A 12,741-nucleotide genomic window follows, 5' to 3' on the forward strand; every position below is an offset into this window, starting at 1 on the left:
GGATTATACCTATACACGCAGTCTCTACGCAGGGTGTATCACACCTGAGGTGGTAATCAGAAACCAGGGTTAACTTTTCACCTGTCTTTCTGCGTACTCATTAGTTACGCTTATCAAGCAGACAGGGCGGCAAATGTCCTCACATTTCTTTGCCATGATTAAGAGCACAGGAGTTGCTCGAAACGCGTAGGCCAGGGCACTACTGCCTACTCACTTTTTTCTTGGGACTGCGTCTCCCTACAATTTTATTCATATCACCCCAATAAAGATGGGAACACCGTTTCCTTTTTAATTTTCGACCGAACTCAGCGCTGGATCATTTCCACTGTTTCTCTACTGCATATACCGCCAGCCGTAGCGGGGATCCGAGCGAGGAGTCAGGAGACGCAACAAACTGGTGAGCTGGAGGTTTCCTCCCTTTACTATTATAGACTCTATAGAGTGTCAATAATGTACCCAATAGCATTCATGGTGGCATTTCCCTTGTGCCTAGTAGTGCTATTGCTGTGGCATAATGCAATGTACACTATACATTTCCTGATGCTTGATGCATCCCACAACTGGGCTGTTCATACTACTACCATTATCTTGTGCTTACGCTCACATGCATGTAGTGCCCAGTGGTTAAAATCATTTTTTCCATAAATCTGTACAGTGCCTATTGTCTGGTGCTCAGCGGTATATACAATATTTAGCCCTCAATGTATATATTACCTAGTCATAGTGAATTAAGGGGATACCAGTTCATGATAATACAAAAGTGCCTAGATCCAAGGAATAGAGCTAGGTTCCTATTAGTTGTATACACAGAGTGCTCACTTTCAGTATTGAGTGGCAAGGGCGTAGATTTCATAGAAGCATGCCATGTGTCTACTATGGGGCACGTGGAGTGATGGGACCAAGCCCTGGCTGGTCCCAAACCATTTGCTATTGGGTGCTGAGAACCTGTCCAGGATTCCTCTCTACAGACTAACTGACTTTTTAGCAATAAAAAGGAGTGGGGCATTGGCCCAAGAATAATGGAGTAAACATGGGAGGAAACAGTCCCTTATGGTTTGAGTGGCAAAATCTGGCACCATAATGAGAGCCCAGTTTTATCTTTGTCATATGGCCTCCTGACTTCTATGTGGTGAGTGGTCTGCCTAGTGGTGTTCCTTGCTTTTGTGTGACATTTGCAACATTCAGTCTACGGGGTCTATTTATATAGCGTACACTGCACTGTATACTGGGGATTATACATATATTTTACTAGTTCTAATTAAACAAGCAGTAGAATTCTATAAGCAAACCGGCTATAACTCAGGATCAGTACAAGATGATTTTATGTACATTATATTTATACATATATGCCGTTTACAAGTAAACATACCTTTAATGAGATATTAGAAATGAATGAGCAGATATTAGATTGTTCTTTGTAATAACATAGGATGATTAAATAGTGACAGTAAGTAATCATGGGATATCGGAGGATATTGGTTGTAGAAATTATTGTAATTATAGTAAATTTGATGTATTTATCCGAGACTAAAACTTTGATATAGAGGAGATTTTTGCGATACAACTGCACTGTATTCTGCAAAGGGGGCAGCTGGATCGTTCGCTGACATCTGAATACGTCGGTCCCTAAGTTTATAACATAGATGTAATAGATTGCAGCTTGATCCTACTTTTTAGAGACACGCAGGAACCGCTTTCACTGAACCAGTTTTCAGGTCTTAGCGAATGATACAGCTGCTCTGTATACAGAATACAAAGCAGCTGTATCTCAAAAAGATTTTTTACTAAAATGTATTTTGGAAGTTGCACCAATCACAATGATGTACAATTTTACTACAAAAAAAAAGATGTCTAAGGTGTACATAACCCTTTAACCCTCTCTATACAAGGAATGTGGAGCTCTGTATCAGAATCTCCAAGCAGTATCAGAGCTCCAATACATTATGAAATTAATCAGTGCAGAAGTTTTGAACGTGAATATAGTGATGGGAACTAAAAATCTACTTTTACTCAATATATATGAAAATATATTGTGTTTAGTGACATCACCCTCAAACAAAGTTACTGGGCATACACGTCAGACCAGCTACCTATACCAAAATCTGACCCTGTGTAGAAAGGTGTAAGACAAAACAATTGAGTATAGAGAGGTTTTTGATGAAAAAAGAAGAGTGCCTTTACCTAAGTAACCCTATTATGTTCTGGGTATACTGGCTAACTCTATTCAATTAGTTGATATAGCCTCTCCATACTACCAGGTACCTGACTGCACCCACTAATGTAAACACTGATTGGTAGTGTTCACATTAACAATACTGTCCAGAATTAGACCATTATCTCATCTTATAGATCTGTTATTTCTAAGCGTTTCACCCCCCCCCCCCCCCAAACATTTGGGGGATCCTCATGAGATCGATACGGATATTAAGAGCAGTAAAAACTAGTAAAGGGGTTTTCCAGTCCCTAAAAATTGATGGCCTATCCTCAGGATAGGCCATCAATAGCTGATCGGTCGGTGTCCGACTCCCTGGACCCCAGCCGATCTGCTGTTTTGAAGTGGCTGCAGCGCTCGTACGAGCTTCCCCTTAATTTCTACTTGCTCACTGTGAATCTTCGACACACATGTAGCAGTGATTCACAGGTATTGCAGCCTTCTTCTCCCATTGAAGTAGAAATGAAGGGGAAGCAGCGCTCGTACGAGCACTGCACCCCCTTTAAAACAGCTGACCAGCTGTTGGACCCCGACCGATCAGCTATTGATGGCCTGTCCTGAGGATTGGCCATTATTTTTTAGGGACTGGAAAACCCCTTGAATTTTTAGTTCCTATCACTATATTCACGTTCAGTCAGTGATATGTGTTGTGGTACAAATGGATATACTTAATTTATAATTCAGTGATACAGTGCAGAAGTTTTGGACTAATTTAGACAAAAAAAAAAAAAGCAACTGTATTTTGTAAATGATGACTTTAAAGAGGCTCTGTCACCAGATTTTGCAACCCCTATCTGCTATTGCAGCAGATAGGCGCTGCAATGTAGATTACAGTAACGTTTTTATTTTAAAAAAACGAGCATTTTTGGCCAAGTTATGACCATTTTTGTAGTTATGCAAATGAGGCTTGCAAAAGTCCAAGTGGGTGTGTTTAAAAGTACAAGTCCAAGTGGGTGTGTATTATGTGCGTACATCGGGGCGTTTTTAATACTTTTACTAGCTGGGCGCTCTGATGAGAAGTAACATCCTCTTCTCTTCAGAACGCCCAGCTTGTGACAGTGCAGATCTGTGACGTCACTCACAGGTCCTGCATCGTGACGGCCACATCGGCAGCAGAGGCTACAGTTGATTCTGCAGCAGCATCAGCGTTTGCAGGTAAGATCGACTTACCTGCAAACGCTGATGCTGCTGCAGAATCAACTGTAGCCTCTGGTGCCGATGTGGCCGACACGATGCAGGACCTGTGAGTGACGTCACAGATCTGCACTGTCACAAGCTGGGCGTTCTGAAGAGAAGAGGATGTTACTTCTCATCAGAGCGCCCAGCTAGTGAAAGTATTAAAAACGCCCCGATGTACGCACATAATACACACCCACTTGGACTTGTACTTTTAAACACACCCACTTGGACTTTTGCAAGCCTCATTTGCATAATTACAAAAATGGTCATAACTTGGCCAAAAATGCTCGTTTTTTTAAAATAAAAACGTTACTGTAATCTACATTGCAGCGCCTATCTGCTGCAATAGCAGATAGGGGTTGCAAAATCTGGTGACAGAGCCTCTTTAAGTTAAACATCTCATCTTCCTGTGGTTTATTATATTTTTGGTTTCTGGAATAAAGCAGGCATGTTTTGTAATCTCGTACAACACCTTTAAAGGAACACTATACAAGGAAAATACTTAAAAAATAAAAACAAGTCCAGCAATCTCCTCCTCTCTTCCTCCTTCTCACAATCATTTGTCTGGCTGTAAGACAACTGGCTGTTGCAGGAGCCTCCCCCATCTACTCTGTCTGCAATAGGACACATAGATAGTTTAACCCCGCCCTTGGCTAAGCCTTACCCCCCAGTGGTGAAAAGATCAGCAAGAAATTGACCCCTGTGTTGTCTGAAAAGATTTCTACAAGACTGTTTCAGGAACATGGAAAATTTCCTGCAGACTGCCGAACAGTGTGGACTCTACTTTTATCATTAATTTCTAGGTTAGTGTCCCTTTAACTTTTCATTGTTGGATCTATTTCTCCAGTGTGTCAGATTACTACATGCAACATTCAATAGTTTGAATCTCAATGTTTATTTGCTGCTACTTTGTATTTGTACTACATACTAATTAAAGTTTATAGAAATGATGATACAAGTTGGTGTAACCATAACTGTCCTTGTTCTTCAACCATAAGTCTAAGCATCACAAAATCAGTTTTCTTCAGAAAGCCCCTGGATGATGAAGTCTCGGATCTTGTCTCGAACGTCTTCCTCTAAGTATTCCATTTGATCCTGTACACTCACAGTGTGTTCTCCTAACATCTTCTTCATGTCTATCACTCTCTTTACAAGTGCTTTGTTGAGGGCATCTGCATAAGGGGTTATTGTCTCCCTAAACTCTTCAATCTTCTGGTCCATCTGCTGGTTAATCTCATTTAGGTATGGCTCCATTGTCTGTTTGACATTTCTCATATCTCCCTTCAGCTTGGTTCTTAAATCATTAGCATAGGGGTAGAGTTGCTCTCGCAGTCTTCCTGCCAATTCCAATATTTTGCTCTCCATCTTCTCAGCATTCTTCTTCATCTGAAAGTCCAAGTTCTTGATCTGTTTTTGCAGCTCATCTTGCATGTCCTCTGCATAGGGTATTAGACTTTTAAACAATTCTTCCATTTGCTGATCAATATTGCCTTTCACTTGATTGTTGATAGTTTTGAGCTGTTTCTCTAGTTGCTCCATATTGTCATCTATTGAACTCTTCAGTTCCTGGGAATATGGGGCAATTGATGCCTGTCCACGGTCAACATTTTCTTTGATCTTGGCTTCTAGGTTCTTTTTTATAGAGTTCAGTTGCTCAGTGAGCGCTTGGGTGCTTTTATCCAGCTGAGCTTGAAACTCCTCAGCATATGGAGCCAGTTTCCCCTGAAGCTCCTCTGCATTCCTATTTAGCTGCTTTTGCACCTCATCTGTATATGGAGACAACTTGACCCTCAACTTCTCCAACTCTTGTCTGATTTGTTCCCTCAATGTTTGAGAGTCTTGTGTCAGTTGATCATGTATCTGCTTGGTTAAAGGAATGAGCTGACCCACTAATTCACCATCAAAATTATTTGCGCTCTTCAGGTTTTCTTCAATGAGAGCCCTGTGGAGGAAGAGACTGAATCAGCAGCAACACTGGAAACAATTAGCGGAGGCTCAATGCCAACAAGTAATCATTTGTAGGAGTCTGAGGTTAGTCTAACCATACGATTGACAAACCATACTTCCTAGTTTCATTTGAACCACATTAACCTTTGTTTAATATATTAGTGAGTAGCAATTATTGTAATTCTTGTCTGACACAGTAAACAATTCCGGGTCTGTACATGTTAATTCTGCTTATGAGAGTTGCACATGAGAAATAAGCCAATAGCTTATTAGCTCAGATCTTATTTTATGTAACAAGGCACATTCAATTCTAAAACGGGAGTTCGATTTACAATTTTTTTATCTGCAGGATTTAATGCCATGCATTTTAATGGGGAAATCTGCAGTGAAAATCCACGGCTTTTACACACAAGAATGAGCATGCTTCGGATTTGTAAAAATTGCACCATGCACTGATTTCCATGCTGATTTTCCCACTAGATGTGTATGGTGTTCTGAAAACCTCACCCACTTGTATTGTACTGTAAATTGCTGCGGATTTGCAGTGTGAAATTTGTACCGCAAATCCACAGCAAATACGCCACATCTGGCCTTACACTGTCTACAGGAGTGTAGCTTACTGTCTTCAAAGGTAGCAGTCACACCCGACCCTAGTGCCTGAGAGTGCCCAAATAACACATGGTAGTTGGGGGGGGGGCATTGTAGCTTTTGATTTAGGGCATTGGAGCTTTAAATTGTGCCTCTGACTGCCTTACATACTTAAAGCAACATGTATTTCATGCAACATGTATTTCATGACCGGCGTGTTTGCAGAGGCTGTTGCCCATTAACACACTGTGGCAAGCACTGCGAGAGGTCCAGTCACAGAATACAGCTTGCCAGAAGCAATGTCTATGTTCAGCTGACGGTGCATGCAGGACTTGAATAGGATGCCCCCCCCCCAAAAAAAACAAGAAACAAAAAAACTGAATAGCTCCTTCTTAGAAAACGAGTAAATCTGATAAAGGCCAACTCTGTGTTAGGGAATTGTTCATAATACTTAAATCCTTAAATATAATAGCTAAAAGCTTAAAAACTGAGCTTCAACATCAAAATAAAATTGAACATCAAAATAAAATCAAACTTTATTTTTAGAAAGACAGAAATACCTTTTACATGAATGTCGATGTGATGCAATATATTTGTAAAGGATTTGCCTGACACAGCTTCTGTGTCGACGCCCGTGATTAATCAGTCTGCATCTGTTCCTAGGTCTGATAGAGTGACTCCATCTGCTACCACTCAGGCTGGGAGGTTGAGGAGTGGGAGAACCTATCACAGCCTGGCCACACGGTTCTAGCTCTCGCCCTTGGTCTATGAATACCTTCATTTGCTTCCTGTCCTTTGCCTGTGATTCTTGTATTTCCTGGCTCTGCTGTTCCTGCTATTACCATTGACCTCTGCTTCATATTGACCCTGCTTAACTGACTATTCTCCTGTTCTGCTTTTGTTACCGCGTACTCTCCTGGTTTGACTCGGCTCGTTCACTACTCTGTTGCTCACGGTGTTTCCGTGGGCAACTTCCCCTCTTCCCTTGCTTCTGTGTTCCCTTGTCTGTTTTGTTTGTCGTGCACATAGTGAGCGTGGGGACCGTCGCCCAGTTGTACGCCCTGTCGCCTAGGACGGACTGTGCAAGTAGGCAGGGACTGAGTGGTGGGTAGATTAGGGCTCACCTGTCCGTCTCCCTACCCTGACATTACAATATTCATTGGATATTAATAAATGAAATGGGAAATGTGGTCAAAATGATCTTCTGATATGTCTCATAACATAACAGTAACGGGCGTTCTTACGGGAATCTGTGGCTGGCACACTTTTGTAAGTAAAATCCTTGGCTGGTGATCTGTTTTGCGGACATCTACAGTATGGCTGACACACTTTTATGAGGGGCACCTGTGGCAAACACTGAGGTATGAGAACTTTTTGTAGCCCCTACTGTTATGGGGCATCTGTGACTGAAACACTGTTTAGACTTCACAAAAAGTAGCTGGCATGCCACAGAAGTCCATCCACCCATGATCTATGATATACCAATTCTGTATGTTAGGGATGGTGTTTTGATCACTGCCCACTTACTTCAGCTGTTTACTGATGTCCGATTGCTGAAAGTTGTCCGCGTTGTCCTTAGTACCACTGGTCAGCTCCGTGAGGTAATTCCAGAAAATGTCAGTTATCTGGTCAGTGCTGACATCAGCTTGATATCCTAACAGAGAACACATTATATTAAAACGAATCTAAAAGCCCAAAACTGTCAACTGTATGTTTTATTTATTCCAATTTCATGTGGTTCACTTTGGACAACCCCAACCTCAGTCGACTGGGGGGGGATTGTCCAGCTACTGAAATGCCCCGGATTAGCTGTTTGTGGTGGGGATCCCCTCAGGGTACCAATGAACATCAATAAACATGTACATTGTGCATCTTTTATGTTCCCTAATCTATAAGTAATGCAGAAGGATCGTAAATTCTGGTTCTCTTCTGTTTGCTAAACATGCTATGACAGGGAAATTAAAAAGAAGTTGTCAGAAGGCAAACAGCCCCTTTGCCAAAGTCAGATATACATATTACACACACATAACTTAATGGAGACAACAAATGACCGGTTATAGGAAAATTCTCAGGAATCTTATATTCATTAAACATTATACACATTAAGCAATATCATTTGTAGACCTTGTTTAAATGGGCAAATGGGTGCAGCGTGCTATAAGAGACCCCTCCTGTGTCTCTGATTAACGTAGTCTAAAGAAGAAAGCACGGAAAAATATTTCTCCAACGTTTTTAATTATCAAAATATATTTCATTCATAGAAAAAAGTAGTATCAAAACATACTCTTGATCAAAAATGTACAGCAAAAAGTCCTGCAAACTGAAGAAATCGAACCGGATTCTCTGAACGGACTATGGCACAATGGGTGATATCACTTTTTGCTGTACATTTTTGATCAATAGTATGTTCTTTTGATACTACTTTTTTCTATGAATTAAATATATTTAGATATGAAAAAACGACGGAGAAATATTTTTCCGTGCTTTCCTCTCTATACTTTATTTCTACTTTACCATTCTGTTGATTCTGCTGGACACTAATGAGGCAAAGTTCAACATATAATGCAGGAAGCAGTTGGGTTTAAAGCATGGTTATTAACGACAGAGACGGGCAGGAAATGAACAGTTAACGGAGCTCTCTGAATTATTCCACTTTCAGCAAATTAATATTACTTTTTGTATAAATAAAAAAGTTATACAATATTCCAATATATTTTATGTATTAACTATCACAGTTTTCAAGGTCTCTGCTTGTTGTTACTCAGTAGGAACGTTCATTGCTTACTTTCAGTCAATAAATTTCTGTCCATGGTCATGTGATGGACACACAGGTGCTGGGATCGTTACAGTATGTGTATCAGAGTTGTGTCTTCTAACGATCCCAGCACCTGTGTGTCCATCACATGACCATGGACAGAATTTTATCTATTGGAAGTAAACAACAAATGTTCCTACTGAATGTCAGCAAGCAGAGATCTTTAAAAATGTTAACAATTAATACAGAGATTATATTGGAAAATGTAACGCATTTTCTATATACAAAAAAATAACATTAATTTGCTGAAATAGGACAACCCCTTTAAACATTGATGGCCTATCCTATACCTCCGCCAATCAGTGCAAATGAAAGGTCCACACCACTCCTGTGGCTCCTTCATTGTTTACACAGGCATAGGTCATCAAGACTCAGAGAATGCCTTTAAAGATGGATAAAAGTGCTACGCATTACATTTCTGGTGTTTGCAATTTCTCAAAAATATCTTTAGACTTTTATACTTATTTTATACTTTTATTTTTTTAACCCTTGCCACAGACCTGTTATTGGTTTTATTCTAGAAATATGCTGACCTGTTATGCACACAGCTGATACGAGTACAAACACTTTCACCAACATTTTGAGTCACAGGATGGGTCAACGGAAATCCTAAAAATTCTTGATGATGTAAGTCTGTACAAAAAAGGAATCATGTTAGACATATCTGCTGAAAGGCTCTATCGTCAAAATCACATTACTGAAACATAAACTATTTCTTATCATGGTGATGATTATATTTATTAATAATAGTTCTCTATACATTTGGTTTTCATCCCTGTCTAGTTCTTGTAACTATTGCAGTTGGAGATGAGATTGCTCCTTACCTGATCCTCTGGTGTTTGGGTCGGTATTAAAGTCGATGTAAAGCAGTCCTTTATATGGGTTCATTTCTAACTTTGGCTATGCTCCAGGGCAGCTTTGTGCGCTGTAGGTCAGCTTTACAATGTGGAATAATTAATGTGTCCCTCTTTTCAGAGTGATGTTGGAAGTTTGAAGAGCTTTGTGAGGTCTTGTCTCTGAGTGATAATCATGAAGGAGGAGAAGACCGCTTAGTGGTTTTATTCAGTAGTTGCAGTGAAATAACAAGTAGTCCCCATCACAAATGCTTGTGGTGTTTGAGTAACGGGTTATTGCAGGTCGTATCTGGGCTTATACACAATAACAGGCTTAAAGGATACAATTTAGGCTAATTAATTGTGAGTCCAATGAGCTGTTATTTTATTTGGATGATTTGCATATGTTAGCTATGGGAAAGTGCTAAGTGGGTCAAGATTACTATAATGTTATTTCCTTTTAGTAAAATCATTGTGGAAACTGGAACAAGACGTATCAAACCATTAAGTTGGCATTATCATACCACTGCTCGGGAATACAATTTGTTATAACGCCCTATATTCACGAGGATACAGAGTATCTATTCATCAGGTTTTCTTGATTCGTCTAAAAAAAAACTAATATTTGCTCTGGGGTTAAAACATTCTTAGACAAGGGCAGATTGAGTGGTTGTAAAGTTGAGTAGTTCTTAAAGGTTCGGCAAGTGGGCTTGGCCTTCATTGGAGATTAAGGAAAATGTTTGACATCCAACCAGTTGGTTAGCTGAGTACCTTACATCGTGTGGTGTCTCCATGTTCAGGGTACTCCTGGCCCTCCCTCGTCTTACCGTGGACCAAATGGTTAAAGAGTAACTAAAGAGTAACTACTTTCATCAACTTTTTTATATGTCATAGAGACATATCAGAAGTTTGAAGATGGCTCTCATAGAATGTGTATGTGGGATGTCTTCAACCTGACAGGGAGAGTGCCGAGTGCCGATCGCAGTCAATGATGCAGGGTGCTCAGCTGAGTTCTTCTACACCATCGTTTCAGCGGAGGTGGGGGTCTCAGCACCCGGACCCCTACCAATCCAAACTTCTGATATATATAAGGAGAAAACTTGTGAACCAAAGTACAGCGCTGCTAACATCAAATGCAAGTCCAGACAAGGAGGTAATAAAAGGGATTTATTGGGTTTTTGATTAAAATAATGATTTAAATAGGCAATGAAATAGCCTACGCGTTTCGACGCTGGACTATCGTCTTCATCAGGCCAAGTCACTAGGAGTTGGATATACCGCAGCCCACCAGAGAATAAAAATAAGCAAGTAGACACTTGAAGGGTCAATTGGCTGATTTGTAAAGGGTCTTGTACAATGCTTTGCTATGGGAACCCTTGTTTATAATTTATATCCATAGTCTTAACATTGTGCTTTAACATTATTTGTATATAGCAAAACTAAGAGTTGGGCAAGAATTCTGAAATATTTTTAAAATATCGAATTAATAGGACAGGCTGAGATGATTAATGACATGCCAAGCTGTTTTGATTTTTTTTCCACTTCTTTTCTTGCATGGTCATAATTCAGTTTTCAGCTGAGCAGCGTTATTTGAGAAAGACTGGTTGGTGGGTACAGCTACAGCATTCTAAAATGGGATGTCAGGTGGCAACCAGTCAGTCTCAGATTACTCAGGTCTTCAGCTCAAGGCTCAACTGGTCCTCAGTTTAGCGCAGAGAAATGTGGCTTTGCACTAAGTAAACCATATCAGCTCGTAAAGAAGAAGCCAACAGGCAAGACACAAGTTGCTGGGCAAAGTCTACTTTAGGTATGTTACATACAATGAAATACATGATTATATTTCTATAATAATATTAATCCCCTTTTTGAAACAATAATCGGCATTTTATGCTTTTTTGCTATATTGTATCCCTACCTACAAGAAGATGTACCATATAATGAATTTTTATATATATATATATATATATATATATATATATATATATATATATATATATATATAAAACATTGTTATTGCTGTGCCCATATTGAATAGGATTTTTTTTTCTTAAACCAGGTTAACATCTTTATCTGTGTTTAAGATCAACTCTTATTGTACAAAACCTATAACTTATTTCTTACCATTAGTAAATAAAATTTTGTATGTCATTTGTAATTACGTTTTTACTTTAATAGGAGAAATATTGAGCTTTGTAGGTGCGGTTTTCCTATTTAAACTCATGCAGATTCATAAGATCCACTAGAGTCTCACACGGATTACACAGTGTTATTCCTTAAAGTTGGCTAAAGACATGAGATATATATTGGAGGATCAAGCCATTTTATGGCCCAGAATAGACATTAGATTGTCTACAGATCTTATCAAAATTATCTGGATCTACCAACACATATCTAATGTCTTTGTCCATCTTAGAAGTGATGACCAGTTTCTTTTTTATGGATAGTGGGAAATTATAAAAGCTTTATCCTTCCTAAAAGATTCTCATAATCGAAATAAGTTAGCCATACACCTAAGATATCTGTTAGTCGTACGAGCTTGTTCCACCAACACCTATCTCCCCAACCAGACCGTAAACATATACACTCGGATCAGCCAACAATATGTCTATTTCAGTGGGGAGAGCGAGACAACCTATGACAGATATCTCTGACAGTGGTTTATCTTCAGGCAGAACGAAGGATTAGGCATGGTCGATATCCAACAATTATCATTTCCCCCGACATCTTCCGTCAGGAAGCCCCTATACTCACTACATTGTGGGCAGATTCCTCAGATTATGATGGTATCTGCTGACATTAATCTAATTTGTATAGGCAGCTATATGGCTCTTATATAAACTTCTAGGCTCAAGACATTGTATACACAATTACAGGAAAGTTTTATCCAAAAATATGCATCAAACCTCTTAATCTTAATCCTAATATTTGATGAAAAATTTATAAGAAAAGACTACGGGCTGTGCACCATATTGAGATATTATCTTGGTGCTATTTTTTGCCTGTTTTCCATGTGTCTGACAGTTTGTAGTTGGAAAAGTGGCCTAATTTAAGCCCATGCAATATTTTCTATGTCAAAAAACATCTGGGCTGTCTACGCTTGGTCAGACCAGGTGTATATTTAGTGAACATTTTGAACTATAGATAGAGTTGAAAGCAAAACATTGAAA

General features: G+C 39.5%; 1 protein-coding gene across 1 annotated transcript; it reads right to left on the reverse strand.

Annotated features, from left to right (window-relative positions):
• Positions 1 to 4,267: 4,267 nt before the first annotated feature.
• Positions 4,268 to 9,667, reverse strand: LOC142662003 (uncharacterized). Its single transcript, XM_075839802.1, has 4 exons — positions 9,566 to 9,667; positions 9,275 to 9,374; positions 7,454 to 7,580; positions 4,268 to 5,333 (listed from the first exon to the last, which is right to left on the reverse strand). Exons 2-4 carry the CDS (start codon positions 9,318 to 9,320, stop codon positions 4,406 to 4,408), a joined length of 1,101 nt encoding a protein of 366 aa, XP_075695917.1. The 5' UTR covers positions 9,321 to 9,374; positions 9,566 to 9,667; the 3' UTR covers positions 4,268 to 4,405.
• Positions 9,668 to 12,741: the final 3,074 nt, after the last annotated feature.

This window comes from Rhinoderma darwinii, chromosome 10, assembly GCF_050947455.1.
Source record: "Rhinoderma darwinii isolate aRhiDar2 chromosome 10, aRhiDar2.hap1, whole genome shotgun sequence".
NCBI classification, from domain to species: Eukaryota; Metazoa; Chordata; class Amphibia; order Anura; family Rhinodermatidae; genus Rhinoderma; species Rhinoderma darwinii.